Raw genomic sequence first — 20,290 nt, 5'->3', positions numbered from 1 at the left:
GCAAACTGTCATCTTTTGAGACTGAATAATATTCCATTGTATGTATATACCAAGTTTTGATGGACATTTGGGTTGTTTCCACCTTTTGGCCTTTGTGAATAATGCTGCTATGAACACTGATTGTGCAAGTAACTGTTTGGGTCCCTGCTTTCCCTTCTTTTGGTTATATACCCAGAAATGGAATTGCTAGATCATATGGTAATTCTGTTTAACTTTTTGAGGAATTGCCATGCATGTTTTCCACATGCACAAGGCTTTTCATTTCCTCATATCCTTACACTCACTTGCTATTTTCAGTTTATTTTTAATAATGGCCATTCTAATGGGTTTGAAGTGGTAACTCATTGTGGTTTTGATTGACATTTCTCTAATGACTAGCATCTTTTCATGTTCGTATTGGCCATTTGTATATCTTCGGAGAATTGTCTATTCAAGTTCTTTGCCCATTTTTAATTGGCTTGTTCATTTTTCTGTTGTTGTTGTTTCTAAGTTGTAAGAGTTCTTTATGTAGGCTGGATATTAATACCTTATCAGATATGCAAATTATATGCTTTGCAAATATTTTCTCCCATTGTCTTTTCACTTTCTTGATAGTATCCTATGACATACAAAGTTTTTAAATTTGGTGAAGAACATTTTATCTATTCAATATTTTTCTTTTATTTCCTGTGCTTTTGATATCATATTCAAGAAATCATTGTGAAATCCAAGGCAAGATTTTCCTCTGTGTTTTCTTCCAAGAGTTTCATAAGCTCAGCTCTTACATTTAAGTTTTTGATCTATTTTGAATTAATTTTTGTGTATGATATAAGGTAACTTCATTCTTTTGCATGTGGTCATCCACGTTTCCGAGCACCATTTGTTAAAAAGACTGTCTTTCCCACTGAATGGTCTTGGCACCCTTGCCTAAAATCAATTGACAGTATATGTGAGCGTTATTTTTTGGGTTCTCTATGCTCTTCCAGTGGTCTGTATGTCTCTTTTTATGAATGTATCACATTGTTTTGATTGCTATAGCTTTGAAGTAAGTTTCTGAAATCAGGAGTGTAAGTCCTCCAACTTTTTTCTCCTTTCTAAAGGTTGTGTTTGCATTTTGGGATCCCTTGAGATTTTATGTGAATTTTAGGATGGGTTTTTCTATGTCTGAAAAAACACCATTGAAATTTTTATAGGGATTGCATTGAATCTGTAGATAATGTTGGGCAGCATTGTCACCTTAATATTGTCTCAAATCAATGAATACGGGATGCTTTTCCATTTATTTATGTCTTCTTTCTCTTTTTCAGCAGTGATTTTTAATCTTCAGTGTACAAGTCTTTCACCTTCTATACTAAATTTATCCTTAGTATTGTATTCTTATTGATGTTTTCTTAATTTTCTTTTTGGATTGTTAATTGTTAAGATATAGAACTGCATCTTAAGTTTTGTGCATTGATTTTCTTTCCTATAACTTTGCTGAATTCCTTTATTAGCTCTAACAATTTGTGTGTGTGAGAGAAAGTTTTTTAGGGTTTTGTACATGTAAGATCATGCTATCTGTGAACAGATCTAGTTTTAATTCTGTTTCATTTTGGTGCCTCGTTTCTTTTTCTTGCCTAACTGACCTGGGTAAACTTCCAATACTTTGTTGAGTAGAAATGGTGAGATCAGGCTCTCCTGTCTTGTTCCTGATCTTAAGAGAAAATCTTTCAGTCCAGTGAGAATGATGTTAGCTATGCTTTTTTTTTAAATATATGGCCTTTGTCATGTTGAGGATGTTTCCTTCTATTCCTAGTTTATTAAATAAACAGTGTTTTTATCATGAAAGGGTACTGAATTTTGTTAAATGCTTTCTCTGCATCAGTTGAATAGATATGGGGTCCCCCAGCCCCCACTGTCATTCTATAGCATGGTTCATTACATTGATTGATTTTCATATGTTGAACCAGGAATAAATCCCACTTGGACATGGTATATAATCCTTTTACTATGTTGCTGAATTCTGTTTGCTAGCATTTTGCTGAGAATTTTGCCCCAATTATTCATAAGAGTCTGTAGTGTTCTTTTTTTGTAGTATCTTTGTCTGGATTTGGTGTCAGAGTGATGCTGACCTCATAGATTGAGTTAAGGAGTTTGTTTCTCCCCTTCAATTTTTTGGAAGAGCTTGAGAATAATTGGTATTAATTCTTCTTTAAATGTTCAGGAGTTTTCATCAATGAAGGCATCAGGTCTGGGGATTTCTTTTCAGGGTGGGGAGGGATGAGAGTGTTGATTACTGATTCAATCTCCTTACTAGTTATAGGTCTATTCATATTTTTTATTTCTTCATGATTTATTTTTGGTAGATTATGTGTTTCTAGAAATTTGCCTCTTTCATCTAGATTATCCTGTCTTTTGGTGTATAATTGTTTTAGTGTTCTCTTACAAACTTTTCTTTTTTGGAATGTAAAATGGCTAGTAATATCTCCTCTTGCATTTCCGATTTTAATAATTTGAATCATTTCTTTTTTTCTTAATATAGCTAAACATCTGTCAAATTTTGATCTTATCAAAGAACCAACTTTTGGCTTTATTTGTTCTCTCTATTGTTTTCCTATTCGCTATTTTGTTATTCTTAGATCCAAACTTATTTCCTTCTTTTGCTAGCTTTGGATTTAGTTTGCTCTCCTCTTTCTTGTTACTTAAAGTGTTAAGTTATTGCCGTGAGATTTTTTTGTTTCCTAATGTAGGTGTTTAAAATTCCTAAGCAACACTGCTTTTGTTACAATCACAAGCTTTGGTATGTTGTAGTTTGGTTGTTATTTATCTCCATGTAATTTCTAATTTCCCCTGTGATTTCATTTTTGACTTATTGGTTGTTTAAGACTGTATTGCTTAATTTTCTACATATTTGTGAATTTCTCACTTTTCTTTTTGTTGTTAATTTTTAATTTCATTCTATGTGATCAGGTAAGATACCTTGTATGATTTCAATCTTCTAAAATGTACTAATCTTTGTTTTGTGGCATATTATGTGACCCATCCTGTAGAATGTTCCATGTACATTTGAGAAAAATGTGTGTTCTGTTGTTCTTAGGCAGGGTATTTTGTATATCGGTCAGATCCAATTGGTGTGTAGTGTTAGTCAAGTCCTCCACTTCATTATTGACCTTCTTTCTGGTTGTTCTATCCATTATTGAAAGCAATATATTGAACTCTCCAAGTGTTATTGTAGAACTGTATATTTCTCCCTTCAATTCCATCAATGTTTATTTTATATAATTTGGAGTTTTGATTTCTCCCTTTAATTCTGTCTATGTTTGCATCATATATTTTGGCACTATGCTGTTAGGTGCATATATGTTTCTGAATGTTATATAGTCTCAGTGAATTAATCTTTTTTTTCAATATATAATGTCCATTTATTGTCACTTGTGCCAGTATTCAACTTCAAGTTTATTTTGTCTGATATTATTAGATAGCCACCGTTTTGTCTCCTATTTGTAGGGAATGTCTTTTTCCATCTTTTCAACCTACTTGTGTCTTTGAATCTGAAATGAGTCTCTTATAGACAGTGTAGAGTTGGATCATGTTTTATCATCTATTCTGCAAATCTCTGCCTTTGGATTGGAGAGTTTCACCCATTTACATTTAAAGTAATTATTGATAAGGAAAGACTTACATATGCCATTTTGCTATTCATCTTCTGTATGTCTTAATGCTTTTTTGCCCCTCATTTCCTCCACTACCATCTTCTTTCTTATTTAGTTGATATTTTTTAGTGACATATTTTGCTTCTCTTCTAATTTCCTTTAGTTTATATTCCTTAGATATTTTCTTCATGGTTACTAGGGGGATGACATATAACATCCTAAAATTATAACAATCTAATTTGTATTGATACCAAATTAACTTCAATTACATACAAAAGCTATACTTCTAAGCATTATGGTGGTGTGAGACAATCCCTTTGTCTCTCTCCTTTAATCTACAACTAGTAAAACATCCATAACACGACACCGGTTCCTCTGCTCAACACACCAGGACACAAGAGAGATCTACACATCTGTAATCTGAAGGTGGATGGGTTGGAACACACAGAAGAGGCAGAACCAGTGCCCATGATACTGGCCTCCTGGCTATCATGGCTGAGCCACAGCCCCAGAGAATCCAGCAGCAGCAGCAAAGGTGACACACATGACTCTGGCTTCCAGCTGCAGCAGTGCCCATGGCCACAGAGAACTGGGCAGCAGTAGAAGTGAGCCCCATGACCCCAGTCCCTTCAGCCACAGGAGCACATGAAACTCCAGACCCCTGCTTGTGGTGGTGCCCATGAACATGACAACCTCTGACCCCAGCTTCTACCCCTCCCTCCAACTACCCCCACTGGGGCAGCAGTGGCCGCAACCTAGGCAACCCCAGACACAGCGGAAACTTCTGCCGTATCAGTGCTCCTGGTGGTGATGCCAGCAACAGAAGTGACACCAGCAACAGCAAGGCACCAGTGACCCCAGGAGCACAAGAAGCAATTATGAGGGCATGGGGCCACACCTTCCACAGAGACAATGGAAGATGGAAAATGCAGATTCTCAAATAACACAAGAGGCAGCTCTGGAAAGACGAACCAAAAACCTGGACATGAAAGGAACCTAAGTGTCCATCAACAGATGAATGGATAAAGAAGATGTGGCACATTGGGCTTCCCTGGTGGTGCAGTGTTTGAGAGTCCGCCTGCCGATGCAGGGAACACGGGTTTGTGCCCCAGTCTGGGAGGATCCCACATGCCGCGGAGTGGCTGGGCCCATGAGCCATCGCCGCTGAGCCTGCGCGTCCGGAGCCTGTGCTCCGCAACGGGAGGGGCCACAACAGTGAGAGGCCCGCGTACCGCAAAAAAAAAAAAAAAAACCCACAAGAAGATGTGGCACATATATACAATGGAATATTACTCAGCCATAAAAAGAGACGAAATTGAGTTATTCGTAGTGAGGTGGATGGACCTAGAGTCTGTCATACACAGTGAAGTAAGTCAGGAAGAGAAAAACAAATACCATATGCTAACACATATATATGGAATCTAAGAAAAAAAAAAAGTCATGAAGAACCTAGGGGTAAGACGGGAATAAAGACACAGACCTACTAGAGAATGGACTTGAGGATATGGGGAGGGGGAAGGGTAAGCTGTGACAAAGTGAGAGAGTGGCATGGACATATATACACTACCAAACGTAAAATAGATAACTAGTGGGAAGCAGCTGCATAGCACAGGGAGATCAGCTCCGTGGTTTGTGACTACCTAGAGGGGTGGGATAGGGAGGGTGGGAGGGAGGGAGACGCAAGGGGGATGAGATATGGTAACATATGTATATGTATAACTGATTCACTTTGTTATAAAGCAGAAACTAACACAACATTGTAAAGCAATTATACTCCAATAAACATGTTAAAAAAAAAAACTTGTGCTGTAGTGCCACCTACTTAAAAACAAAGGAAAAACCTCTAGTTACCAATTATTGGTTTGTTAGAAACAAAGTAAGCAAAACTTTATCTATTAAGAAAGGTGGTGGATACTTCAAATGCACTGGCACAGGAACATCTCATCAAGCACCATGAAAAATGACAGCAATGCAGTATACCAAAAAGGAAATGACAATTCTCCAGAAACCAAAGTGAAAATCACGGAAGAGCATGCCTTAACTAATGGAGAATTCAAAATAGGTATCATGAAGAAACTCACTGAGCTACAAGAAAACTCAGAAAAGCAATTCAATGAGCTCAGGAATAAAGTTGATGAACAGAGGAATACTTTACAAAAGAGATTGGTTACCCTAAAAAAGAAACAAACGAATTCTGGAGCTGAAGAACTCAATAAAATGAGATAAAGACAGTACTAGAAACCACTGGAAATAGAGCAGACCATATGGAAAGGAGAATTAGTGAGCTCAAAGATAGAAATCTAGAAATGATTCAGGTAGGAGAGAGAAATAAGGTTTTAAAAAATGAAGACACTCATTAGAAAACATAACATAAGGATAATTGGTATTCCACAAGGAGGAGAGAAGATGAGATCAGAGAGCATATAAAAAAATAAGAAATAATAGCTAAGAACTCCCCAAACCAGGAGAAGGAACTGGATATATGACTCCACAAGCTAACAGAACACCTAATTATCTCAGTGCAAACAGACCTTCTCCAAGGCACATTATATTAAGCTATCAAAATCAATGATAAAAAAAGAATTTTAAAGGCAGTGGGGAAAAAAAGACATTGTCCTGCAAAGGTACCCGCATTAGCCCATCAGCAGATTTCTCAGCAGAAACTCTACAGGCCAGGAGAGAGTGGAATGACATACTCAAATTGTTGAAAGATAAAAACTGTCAGCCAAGACTTTTCTAACCAGCAAAGTTATCCTTCAGATATGAAGGAGAAATAAAGGTTTTCCCTGACAAACAAAAGTTGAGGGAGTTCATCGCCACTAAACCTGCCTTACAAGAAATGTTGAAAGGAGCTCTTCTACCAAAATGAAAAGACAAAAGTACACAAAACTTTGAGTAAACAGATAGAATCAGAAAATTGCAACTCTATATAAGTTGTTAAACAGTTATAGCATAAAAGGGGGGAAAGCAGTAAAAATAACTAAGGTACTTCAATCTGGTAACACACTTACAGTATAAGAGAAGATAATTTGAGGCACACACACACCAAATATAAAGGGGGAACAGGAAAACGATGGAACCTGTATAGGCAAATGAGATAAGATGTTATCTACAGAAAAAGGGCTGTTTTATTTATGAGACATTTTATACAAACCTCATGGTAACCACAAAACAAAACATAAAAAAAGAATAAGCTGAAGAAAAACAACATAGAAAACCACCAAACTAAAATGGCAGAAAGAAACACAAGGAAAAAAACAAAACAAAACAAAACCCCAAAAAAACCCAAAACAAACAAACAACAAAAAAGTGGCAATACAGAGCGACCAGAAAACAAAAGATAAAATGGCAGAACTAAGTCCTCATATATCATCAGTGATCACCCTAAATGCCAATGGATTAAGGTCACCCATCAAAAGAGACACAGTGGCTGGATGGATTAAAAAACAAGATCCAACTATATTCTGCCTCCAGGAGACTCATCTCAGCTCTAAAAAAAAATAGGCTCTGAGTGAAGGGATGCGAGATGATACTGCAAGCAAAGGGCAGCCAAAACAATTGGGTGTAGCTATATTCATAACAGACAAATGACTTCAAGCCAAGAAAGGTAAGAAGAGCAAAAGATGAACATTACATAATAATAAAGGAGATAACCCTTCAAGAATATATGATATTTATTAATATATATACAGTCAACCCTCCAGATCTGCACGTTTTACATCCACAGATTCAACTACCTGCAGATCAAAAAAAATTCAGAACACAATTCCAGAGAGAAGCAAAAAGCAAATCTAACTTTGTTGTGTGCCGGCAACTATCTGCATAGCATTTACATTGTATTAGGTATTATAAGTAATCTAGAGATGATATAAACTTTACAGGAAATTGTTTGTACGTTATATGCAAATTATAAGAGACTTGAGCATCCTCAAATTTTGGTATCTGCAGGGGTTTCTGGAACTAACGACTGTATACACCTAACCTAGGAGTACCAAAATATATAAAGCGATTATTAACAGACGTAAAGGGAGAAATTGATGGCAGCACAGCAATAGTAGGGGACTTTAACACTCCACTTACGTTAATGGGTAGATCATTTAGACAAAAAGTCAACAAGGAAACAATGGCCTTAAATAAAACATTAGACCAAATGGCCTGAATAGACGTATATAGAACATTCTATGCAAAAGCAGGAGACAACACATTCTTCTCAAGTGCACATGGAACATTCTCAAGGTTAGGCCATGTGTTTGGACACAAAATAAGTCTCAATAAATTTAAGAAGACTGAAATCCTTTCAAGCATCTTTTCTGAATATAACGGTATGAAACTAGAAATCAACTACAAGAAGAAAGCTAGAAAAGTCACAGATATGTGGAGACTAAACAACATGGTGCTGAACAACTACTGTGTCAAGGGAGAACTTAAAGGAAAAAATTAAAAATACCTTAAGACAACTAAAAATAAAAGTATAACATACCAAAATCTGTGGGTTGCAGCAAAACTGGTACTAAGAGGGAAGTTTATAATGATACAGGCCTACGTCAAGAAGCAAAAAAAGTCTCAAACTATTTAACCTTACACTTAAAGGAGCTAGAAAAAGAATAGGTGAAGCCCAAAGACAGTAGAAGGAAGGAAATATTAAAAATAAGAGCAGAAACAAATGCAATAGATACTTAAAAGACAAGAGAAAAGATCAATGAAAGAAAGAGCTGGTTCTTTGAAAAGATAAACAAAATTGACAAACCTGTAGCTCAACTCACAGGAAAAAGGAGAGAAGGCACTGATAAAATAAAAAACAAAAGAGGCGTAATAACAATGGATACTACAGAAATACAAAAGATTATGAGAATATGATGAACAAAAAATGGACAACCTAGAATAAATGGAAACATTCTTAGAATCATGCAACCTTCTAAGATTGAATCATGAAGAAATAGAAAATCTGGATAGACTGATCAACATTAAGGAGATTGAAACAGTAATTGAAAACCTCCCAGAAAGCCAGATGGCTGCACTGGTGAATTCTACCAAACATTCAAAGAAGATTTAATACCTATCATATTCAAACTATTCCAAAAAATTGAAGAGGAAGGACGGTTTCCCAACTCATTTTACAAGGCCAACATTAGACCGATACCAAACCAGACAAGGATAACACACACAACAAATAAAATTGCAAGCCAGTATCTCTGATGAACATAGATGCAAAAGTTATCAACAAAATATTAGCAAACTGAGCTTCCCTGGTGGTGCAGTGGCTGAGAGTCTGCCTGCCAATGCAGGGGACACGGGTTCGAGCCCTGGTCTGGGAGGATCCCACATGCCGCGGAGCAACTAGTCCCGTGAGCCACAACTACTGAGCCTGCGCGTCTGGAGCCTGTGCTCTGCAACGAGAGGCTGCAACAGTGAGAGGACCGTGCACCGTGATGAAGAGTGGCCCCTGCTCGCCGCAACTAGAGAAAGCCCTCGCACAGAAACAAAGACCCAACACAGCCAAAAATAAATAATTTTTTTAAAAAATTAGCAAACCTAATACAACAATACATTAAAAGGATTATACACCATGATGGAGTGGGACTTATTACAGGGATCCAAGGGTGGCTCAATATATGCAAATTAAGCAATGTGATACACCACATTAACAAAGAATAAAAATCATATGATTATCTCTACAGTTGCAGAAAAATCATTTGACAATGTTTAACATCCATTTATGATTAAAAATAACTCTCAATAAAGTGGGTATGGAAGGAATATACCTCAACATAATAAAGCCCATTTATGACAAACCCACAGCTAAAATCATACTCAACAGTGAGACACTGAAAGCCATCCCTCTAAAATCAGGAAGAAGACGAGGATGAGCATCCTCGCCCCTCTTATTCAACATAGTATTGGAAGTTCTAATCACAGCAGATAGGCAAGAAAAAGAAATAAAAGTCATCCAAATTGGAAAGGTGACAAATTTTACTTGTCATCTTATTTGCAGATGACATGATTTTATATGTAGAAAACCCTAAAGACTCCACCAAAAACTATTGCAACTAATAAATGAAAAGAGGAAAGTTGCAGGGTACAAAATCAGTATACAAAAATCTGTTGCATTTATATATAATAACAATGAACTAGCAGAAGAATACATTAAGAAAAAAATCCCATTTACAATCACAACAAGTAGAATAAAATCCTTAGGAATAAATTTAAATAAGGAGGTAGAAGACCTGTACACGAAAAACTATAAGACATTGTTGAAAGAAATTGAAGCAGCAGCAAAGAAATGGAAAACTAGTTCATACTCATGCATTGGAAGGAATAACATTGTTAAAATGTTCATTTTACCTAAAGTAATCTGCAACTTCAGTGCAATCCATATCAAAATTGTAATAACATTTTTCAAAGAAATAGAACAAAGAATTCTAAATTTGTCTGGAACCACAAAAGACCCCAAGTAGCCAAAGCAATCCTCACTGAGAAAATAGAACAAAGTGGGAGGATCACACTTGCTGATTTCAAATCATACTACAAAGTTATACTATTCAAAATAATTTGGCAGAAAAACAGACACATAGATCAATGGAAATATTTGAGAGCCCAGAAATAAACTCACACATATATGGACAACAAATTTATGACAAGGGAGCCAAGAATCTACAATGGAGAAAAGAAAGTCTCTTTAATAAATGATGTTGGGAAAGCTGGACAGCCACAGACAAAAGAGTGAAACTAGACCACTATCTGACGTCATACACAAAAATTAACTCAAAATGGATTAAAAAACTTGAATGTAAGACCTAAAACCATAAGACTCCTAGAAGAAAACATAGACAGTGTGCTCTTTGACACTGGTCTTAGCAACATATTTTTGGCTATGTCTCCTCGGGTAAGGGCAACAAAAACAAAAGCAAACAAATGGAACTACACCAAACTAAAAAGCTTCTGCACAACAAATGAAACCATCAACAAAACAGAGAAGGACAAATACCTGTGATTCCACTCATATGTGGAATATTAGAAAAACAAACAAACAAAACAAAAGCATAGATATGGAGATCATATTAATGGTTATCAGAGGGGATGGGGGTTGGAGGGCAAAGTGAGTAAAGAGGGTCAATTGTATGGTAAAAGATGGAAACTAGAGTTTTTGTGGTGAGCGTGCTGTAGTGTATAAAGAAGTCAAATTATAATGTATGCATGAAACATATGATGTTATAAACCAATGCTACCTCATTAAAAACATGGAAGCATTAAAGAAACAAAAACAAGAAACTCTACTTCCATAGAGCTTTGTCCCCTCTTTCTGATACTGATTCCATAAATTATATCTTTGTAAACTGTGTACCCAAAAATATAGACTTAGAATTTTTTTATAAATAAAAAAAAAATACTATAGAAAATTAAAAGTGGAGTCACAAATCAAAATTACAGTAATATTGGCTTTTACATTTGCCCACACACTTAACTTTTCCAAAGATATCTTTATATGGATTTGACACATGTCTAGAGTCTTTTCATTTTAACCTGTAGGAATTCCTTTACCATATCTGCTAGGGCATGTCTAGTGGCAATGAATGCCCTCAGCTTTTATCTGAAAATATCTTAATTTCTCCCTCATTCTTAAGGAGCGTTTTGAAGGCAAGATAGAGAAGTCTTGATTGACAGGTTTTTTTCTTTCAACACTTTAAATATGTAATCCCACCACTTCTGGCCTTCAAGGTTTCCTATGAGAATCAACTGATAATCTTACTGAGGATCCTTGTATGTGATGAGTCACTTCTCTTGCTGTTTTCAAGATTCTGTTTGGCTTGCAATATTGTGATTTTTATGTTTCCTGGTTTGGGTCTCTTGGGATTATCTTATTGGATTTCTTTGAACTTCTTGTATTTGTAAATTCATGTGTTTCATTACATTTGAGAAGATTTTGCCCCTATATCTTCAAATACTATTCCTGTCCCTTTCTCTGTCTCATTTCCTTCTCTCATAATGCACATGTTTGTCTGCTCGATGGTGTCATGCAAGTCCATTAGGCTCTGTTTGCTTTTCTTCAATTTTTTTCCTGTTTGCTCCTCAGACCCAATAACTTCTATTGTTCTGTCTTCAACTCTCTGATTCTTTCTTATTCCTGTTTTAAACTACTGCCAAACACTTCAGTGAATTTTTTGTTTTAGTTATTGCACTTTTCTAGAATGTCTGTTTGGTGCCTTTCCATAATTTCCATCTCTTTGTTGATATTCTCATTTTGTCCACATGTCACTTTTCTGACTTCTTGTAGTGCTTTGTCCATTTCTTCCTTTACCTCTGTGACCACATTTAACAAGCTTGATTTAAACTGTTTGTCTAGTAAGTCTTATGTCTGGGCTTCCTCAGGGATGGTTTCTGTCAATTAATTTCATTCCTTTGAATGGGGCATGATGTTTTTAAATATTTATTTATTTTATTTATCTATTTTTTACTTTTGGCTGTGTAGGGTCTTAGTGCAATACACAGGATCATTGTTGTGGCATGTGGGATCTTTTGTTGCAGTGTGCGGGCTTCTTTCTAGTTGTGGCGTGTGGATTTTCTCTCTCTAGTTATGGTGCACAGGCTCCAGAGTGTGTGGGCTCTGTAGTTTGCAGCATGAGGACTGCCTAGTTGAGGCAAACGTGCTCAGTAGTTGTGACGCACGGGCTTAGCTGCCCCACAGCATGTGGGCTCTTAGTTCCCCGACCAAGGATCGAACCCGTTTCTCCTGCATTGGAAGGTGGATTCTTTACTACTGGACCACCAGGGAAGTCCTGAGGCATGATTTCTGTTTCATTGTATGTCTTGTAATTTTTAGTTGAATATTGGGCCTCTCACTATTACAGTGTGGTAACTCTGGAAATCAGATTCTCCTGCTTCCCTGGGGGTTGGGGTGTCTGGGGTTTTGTTGTTGTTCTTGTTTCGTTTTGTTGACTGTTGAAGCCTATAACAGTATGTTTGTTTTGAGACGTTTCCAAACTCTTCTTGCAACGACAATTATTGGCCATGTGTGATCACACTGAAGTTTCTGATCATTTAACTCATGTTCAGCTAATGTTTTGACAGAGATTTTCTTGAGTGTCAAGAGGTCAAACAAACAAAAATACCAATCACAACAAAAAGGAGAGAACAACCAATGTACAAGTTAGGTCTGTGCTGGGGTACTCCTTCACCACTTAGCTCAGCTTGCTCTGCGCCTAGAGATCAGTCTGAGGTGAAACCTTAAGGTCTTCTTAGGACTCCTGTGAGCACACGTCTTGCTCAGGTATGTGCATGGTTTTCTAAATACCGCCATGTGCACAGCTGTCTTGAATATCCTAATTTCTTGAAAGAATCTCACCCCAGCTTCTCCTCCAGACCTTGATGATCTATTGTATATCTCCACCCATAATTTCTTACCTTAGGTACCTTTTAGTTTTGTAGTCTTCCAGGTAGCTTCTATGAACAGTGCCTATTGCTTTTCCCACTTATATTCTGAGTTACATGAACTGCCTGCCTTGCTCAGTCCTCCCATTATCCCCAGACAGGTTACAACAGGTGTGTACAATAATTTGCAAATGAGATCTTCTCTGCTGTCTCTAGTTGGAGCAGGGGCACTGGGAACTGGGCTGCCATCTGCTCAAGACCAAAACTGCCATGCAGGAGAAAGGCTGGAGCAAGGGTGAATAAAATGTCACAAAACTTTGTACCATTTTTAAGATGGCTTTTTCTTGATTGGGTAGTTATAAGGTTGTTTTAAGCCTTTGACTCTTTCCCAGATGTTGTACATAGTCAATTCAACTTCTTGTACATTTTTTGTAGTTTTTTGGGGGAAATGAGACCTTAAGTCTTCCTCATTTGCCATGTTTTCTTGACATCACCCACCAGTAGCACTTTTTAAAAGTAGTCAAGGTGAAGAACTCAATTTGGTGCCTCTGTAGACTCTGACCCTCTCTGTGTGGTAGATGTGATACTATTCTCCTACCATTCAGGAGCTCTTCAATGGCTCTGAGATCTACTTCCAAGAAGTTCAGGCCCGGAGAGGCAAAGGAATTCCTTCCCTGGGTGTGGGAGTCCCATCTGCAAGGTTCCAATCTCTGACCCTACCTCAGATGATTGACATCAAGAAATATCATTTCCTTCAGGGAAGACGTGTCCACAGGGATGTGTCAGGTCAACTGTATCAGAGTACACTGAGATGGACAGCAGTTCAAATGGTACATGATTTGGGGGTGGGACTTTTTCTGTACCCTTTGATGTGGTGTCTCCTAAATGTCAGTCATTCAAGTCCACGTCAACTATTTTCTGCCACGTCCATGCACCATGTATATTATTACTTACATTATTTTTCACTTTAAATCAAATTACTTTAAAGCATTTGTTTAAAACAGAATTTGATCTGGTATCTCAAGTGGAAAACGTATCTCTTGCCAAAAACCGGAGGCAATGGGCTTCCCTGTTGGCGCAGTGGTTTAGAGTCCGCCTGCCAATGCAGGGGACACGGGTTTGATCCCTGGTACAGGAAGATCCCTCATGCCGCGGAGAAGCTAAGCCTGTGTCCCACAACTACTGAGCCTGCACTCTAGAGCCCGTGAGCCACAACTACTGAGTCCACGTGCCACAACTACTGAAGCTCCCACACCTAGAGCTTGTGCTCCAAAACAAGAGAAGCTGCCGCAATGAGAAGCCCGTGAACTGCAACAAAGAGTAGCCCCGCTCGCTGCAACTAGAGAAAGCCCACGTGCAGCAATGAAGACCCAACCCAGCCAAAAATAAATAAATAAAATTTTTTTAAAAAATTGTTCTTAAAATTGGTTTAACATTGTTCACTAATTGACCAGTAGCATGCACTGAGTGCTTGCATGTCATGAAAGTAGACTCAGATTATAAAAATTGCCCAGGTGCCAGGTAGAGCCAGAAGCAGGATTCAAACCCAGATCCGAGCTCATTGTTGTAGCTCATCATCTCTATAAACTCACTGTTTTTGACAGAGGAGTGTCGTTGTCTTTGCAGAGTAACCCGGTGAAGACAGCCGAAGTGGAGTGTGGGGACTTTTACAACAGTGGGGACAGAGCAACCGTTGATACAGAGGGCTACTTCTGGTTCCTGGGGAGGGCCGATGATGTCATCAATGCCTCCGGGTAGGTATGGCTGACGCTGAACCGGAAGGTACCACCCTCACAAGCCTGGTGGGAGGTAGCATGCCCAGACATTCCTTCATGCCTTGGTGATGGACTCTCAGCCTAACTCTGAACCAAAGTAAGACATCGTGCAAGTTAGAGGCACTGGGAAGGAAGACTTGACTTTGGGCCCTATTTGTTGAGGGACCTTATTCTGTGTGCTCCTGTAGTGAACCACATGTCACAGAAGCACATAACAACAGCAATAATAAAATTCACCTTTCTGGAATACGTATTATGTGACCGTACTCTCTGTAGAGCTTTATACGAACCACCTCCCAATGCTGTAAGGTAGATGTGATTATGCCCATTTTATTTTATTTTTTGGGGGGGGCGGGGAGGGTGTGTGTATGGAGGCCGCAAGTGTGCGGCATGCAGGATCTCAGTTCCCCGAGCGGGGATTGAACCCGTGCTCCCTACAGTGGGAGCACGTAGCCCTAACCACTGGATGGCCAGGGAATTCCCATGATTATGCCCATTTTACATGAGCAAACGGAGTCAGTGAGCAGTGAAAAACGTTGCCTGAAGTTTCAAAGACAGTACAGGGTGCAGGCCAGATTTGAACAAAGGCGGTCTGACTGCAAGTCTGTTGTTCCTAACTCTTACATGATTTATAAAGAAAAAAATTGACACGTTACACTAGAAAAACATGTTTTCTTGGGAATTTCAGGAAAATTGAGTTTGTTGCTTTTAATTTCTAAAACCAATGCTGATATAGTGAGGAACAGGCTGTAAAATTTGTACAAATGTTTAAGCTAAGGAGTTTTCATGCCAGGGGAAGCTGCTTGAGCTTGAGCCAAGCCCCAGAGCTCTGGGAGGATGAAGCATTCACCTCCTCTCTCACCTGGGGGGCACCTGAGCCTTGTATTTCTTAGCATGGAACGTTCAGGACTTCACATTTCAGTCCCATTACACAGGCCCTGGCGCCCTGTGACAGATACCCTCCGTGCCAAGGGAAGATGTGTCTCTCCAAAAGATGCGATCTGAGGGCCTGAGTCACCCTCGCCCGGGAATTGGCTCAGAAGGAACCATTGGTCCTGCAGGTACCGCATTGGGCCGGCAGAAGTGGAGAACGCCCTGGCAGAGCACCCAGCGGTGGCTGAGTCCGCTGTGGTGAGCAGCCCGGACCCGATTCGAGGGGAGGTGAGGAACGGGACGTGGAGGTCATCGTGGCTGGGCGTGGGACTGGGAAGGCAGGTGAGGGGAAAACTTCCCGGCCATACCTACCCAGCCTTGGACCTAGGGTGAAGCGAGGGCATGGTTGATGTGCATGTGCACTTACACGATGTGGTCAGCAGGGGGCACTGTGGCCTCATCTGTGACTGAAACGATGCTGATAGTGAATGCTGCTGCTGCTGCCATCTAGCAGTTAATCAGCTCTTACTGGGTGTCAGCTCATTTATCCCTCACAGAACACAATGAATTAAGGACTCTTTTAATACCTTTTTGCAGAGAAGGAAACAGAGGCATAAAGAGGTTAAATAACTTGCCTGGATTACACAGCTAATAAGTGGTGGGAAATTGAGCACTCTGGCTCCAGAGCATGCATCCTTGATTCAACAAGTGTTTATTGAACACCTTCTATGTACAATCCCTGAGAAGTTAAATGAGGACATGAATAATAATAGGAAACTAATAAATTACCAACGTTATTAAATGCCCACAAGGTCTTAGCTATTATTAAATACCCACAGAACTCTACCTACAATAATAGTGAAAATGGTGATGATGACAATAATAGGAATACAAATACATTTAAACTGGCTTCACGTTTTATGTGTATTATCTCATGGAATCTTGCATGAACCTGATGAGGAATGCACCTGTCCTCTCCCCATTTCGCAGAGAAGGAGATCGAGATTAAGATAGGTTAAGTAATGTTCCAAAGCAAAGAGTGGAAATTGGAAGCATTGAGATTTGAACCTGGGATTTCCAAAGGCTCTGCTGTCAGTTTGTTTTCCCATTAATTTTGTAAGCATTTATTTTATTTAAAAAAATTTTTTTAAATTAAAAAAATTTTAAAACTGAAAATTATTATTATTATTATTTTTTTTTTTTTTTTAACGCGGGCCTCTCACTGTTGTGGCCTCTCCCATTGCGAAGCACAGGCTCCGGACGCGCAGGCTCAGCGGCCATGGCTCACGGGCACAGCCGCTCCGCGGCATGTGGGATCTTCCCGGACCGGGGCGAGAACCCGTGTCCCCTGCATCGGCAGGAGGACTCTCAACCACTGCGCCACCAGGGAAGCCCTGAAAATTATTTTTAAAGTTTTATTTATTTATTTATTGGCCGTGCAGTGTGGCATGGCATGCGGCATCTTACTTCCCTGACTAGGGCTCAAACCCGCGGCCCCTGTGGTGGGAGTGTGGAGTCTTAAGCACTGGATCTCCAGGGAAGTCCCAGGCATTTACTCCTTAAACTATGCTTTGGTTGTCCCTCTCTCTGAGCCTCCACTCTGCTTCTTCACTGCAGGTAGTGAAGGCTTTCATTGTCCTGACCCCAAACTTCCTGTCCCATGATCGAGACCAGCTCACCAAGGAGCTGCAGCAGCATGTGAAGTCAGTGACAGCCCCGTACAAGTACCCAAGGAAGGTGAGCGAGAGCAGATGGATGGGGTCTGGTCCCTGTGAGTGGTTCTGGGGGCTCCACTGCCTCAAGTCTCATACAGTGTCTGGGGTGAAGCCTAAGTAGCCAAGAGCACTAATATTTTTCTCTGCAGAAGAAGCATTTCAGCTTAGGGGTGTGAGGGAGCCCACTGAATCGGATGGAACCTCGATCCTCTGTCAGAAACTCATCCTTTGCTGGAGTGTCAGCCTAAAGAAAAAAATAAGACAGTTGCCCAAGGATATCCAGGAAGGTTATTTATAATCTTTCAAAATTTGAAAAAGACACCCAAACCAGCAACTTCCAAGCTATTAAAAAACATTCTGTCGTGAGAAATAGATTCTGTATTGCAACCCAACACCCATATACACACATAGCAAACAACAAAGAACATAATGATATTTACCCTAACAGTATGTAATACATTCTGATATTTTTTGTTCAACTTCATTTGTTTTAAATGCTGTGCACAAGCTATAAAACTGTGCAGCATAGAGAAATGATGAAATTACTCATGGAATTTAATATTATTCTGTAATTTAAACTGATGATGCAGATTTCTAACGTAAAATATCATAATAATATATTATTGAGATAAAAAAGCAGGCTAAGAAATAACATACGTAGTGCTATCTGATATGTTTAAAAACAAGTTAAAATTTCCTTCTTTTGTAGTAATACTTTGCTGCATTGTCTGAATGTTTACAATCAATACATATTATAAAGCTATATAGCTAATATTTATTGAGCATTTACTGTGTGTACTAGACTCAATGCTTTACATGCATTATTATTTCATTTAATCCTCTCCACAACCTGAGATAATCATCCCAGTCTACAGAGAGGAAACTGAGGCTTAGAGACTCAAAGTAAGTTGCCTGAGATTAGAGTAAATAGAAGCTGGAATTCAACCCCATGTGTATCTGACAAAAGAGTTCATGCTGCTAACATTAGGATCTGATGCTTTATCGAGAGTAGAGTAGAGGATGCGTACCAGTCAGGAAGGGCTACATGTTACTGTGGGTAACAAAGAGTCCCAAAGTTGCAGTGGATTATAACAAGGACGGTGTCTTTCTTGCTCACGCCACTTGTCCACCATAGCTTTCCTGGAGCCTTTGCTCCACATCCCCTCATCCTGGGACCAGGATAAAGGAGCAGCCACCATGTAGGTACCTCCCAGAGCACTAGAAGAGATGGACAGAGGGGGTAGCCTGTCTCAATGACTCCCACCTTTTCTGTTAGAGGTGGCACACTTCACTCCTTCTCATATTTCACTGGTCAAAGTACATCAAAGGGCTGCATCCAACTTCAGGAGGTCAGAGGAGAATCTGACATAAATGGTGGACCCCATTAAGGCCCCCACATGGCGCCAGCCTGTCTGGGGGACTGTGAGAGGGCAAAGGAGGAGAGCTGAGGGTTGATAGAAAATGACGGGGGGACTTAGTCAGAATGTGTTTGCTTTATCCTCAACCAGGTGGAGTTTGTCTCAGAGCTGCCCAAAACCATCACTGGCAAGATAAAAAGAAGTGAACTCCGGAAGAAGGAGTTTGGTCAGATGTAATTGGCAGTAAACTCAGAAACCACTGTGTGATGCTGGCCAAAGGCCTGGCGGCCTCAGGTCCCTCACGATGGTGAGGGTGAGGAGAGGAGCGCTGAGAGAGCTGACCTGAGAGAGCCAGGAGTGTCAACATTCCAGCATTTTTGTTCGTTTAAATTAATATCAATCACTATCCTTCCTCCAAGTTCCCTGTTCCTTTCAGATCGCCCAGCTGAGCGCTCAGAATGGGGCTGAAGCAAATTAAATACTGACTCAGCATCCACAGTGAGTCTGTTGTGCGTTTATTCTGGAAAAGATCCAGTGCTAAATGCTGTCCCTCGTAATTCCCCCAACCCCCATCAGAGACTGCCCCAGGGCCTGATTCTCCCTCCTGGTTCCAGAGACTCTGTGACCCAGTCGACGACCAGGACATAGAGGTCTAGGAGGAACAGTCCATGTGGCCCCCGGGGTCTGCTCCTGCCTGGCTTGCCTCTACCCAACTGGGGGTGAGGTGGGAGGCAGGGCAAGTGTGGTGTCTGGGGAATGGAGAAGAGGGGAGGGCAGCCCAGCCTGGTGACGACACTTGCCTGCCACACCATCCCTCACCTGCACCCTCCAGTGGACCCACTGCCTCTCGTCCCACCAATAATGCTGCTGCTGTTGCTGCTTGCAGGTCCCAGCCTGGACCAGTGCAGGTGAGTGAGCACCTGCCATCTGGGGGCCCAGGAACCCTGCAGGACTCGTCCAGCCCTTCCCAGGGACCCAGGAGTCCTCCCCACACACCTCTCCTTATACTGTGTAATCCGCTCTGCCATCCAGAGCCCTCTGACCCCCCTGGCCTGTGGTCCTGTGAACTAACCCTTTACTCCATCCATCCTTCTGGCCTGAGATGGAACCACCAGAGGCTGGAAGGAGCAGAGGCAGAAGAGGCTGAGCCTGGGGGTGAGAGAAGCGCACATTGTCTCCTTCTCACCCATTCCTGGGGGCGCGGTCACTGAGAGGGAGATCCCCTCTGCAGCTGCCCTCTTCTGAGGTGCACAGATACACACACTCACAGGGTAATATACAGACATCACAAACACAGAGACGCACAGGTAAAGAATCACCCCCAGCCTCACCTGGGGACTCAGGTGTTGGGCTCATGGACAGCTCACACACAGACCAACGCAGGCAAGGACACCCTGGGGGAAACACACACACATACACACACAAGTACACATACTCAGGGCCCTGTGAGACAGCCCCCCAGGGCAGACCCACACACACCCCAAGGAGGCGCACACACGCGCGCGCGCACACACACACACACACACACACACACAGACATGTAGGCAGAGACATAGACACAGAACACAGCCACATACACACAGGCACAAAAA

At 40.4% G+C, this 20,290-nt stretch overlaps 1 protein-coding gene across 1 annotated transcript in view; it reads left to right on the top strand.

Annotated features, from left to right (window-relative positions):
- Nucleotides 1–19,194, top strand: part of LOC137207074 (acyl-coenzyme A synthetase ACSM1, mitochondrial-like) — a 47,601-nt gene extending 28,407 nt beyond the window's left edge. Inside the window, exons 11-14 of the mRNA XM_067706489.1 lie at nucleotides 14,604–14,731; nucleotides 15,814–15,913; nucleotides 17,243–17,362; nucleotides 18,849–19,194. Of these exons, the coding sequence (XP_067562590.1) occupies nucleotides 14,604–14,731; nucleotides 15,814–15,913; nucleotides 17,243–17,362; nucleotides 18,849–18,935 (435 nt within the window). The 3' untranslated portion in view covers nucleotides 18,936–19,194. The remainder of the gene's footprint in view (nucleotides 1–14,603; nucleotides 14,732–15,813; nucleotides 15,914–17,242; nucleotides 17,363–18,848) is intronic.
- Nucleotides 19,195–20,290: the final 1,096 nt, after the last annotated feature.

This window comes from Pseudorca crassidens, chromosome 15, assembly GCF_039906515.1.
Source record: "Pseudorca crassidens isolate mPseCra1 chromosome 15, mPseCra1.hap1, whole genome shotgun sequence".
NCBI classification, from domain to species: Eukaryota; Metazoa; Chordata; class Mammalia; order Artiodactyla; family Delphinidae; genus Pseudorca; species Pseudorca crassidens.
This window is presented reverse-complemented; position numbering and strand designations above follow the sequence as displayed.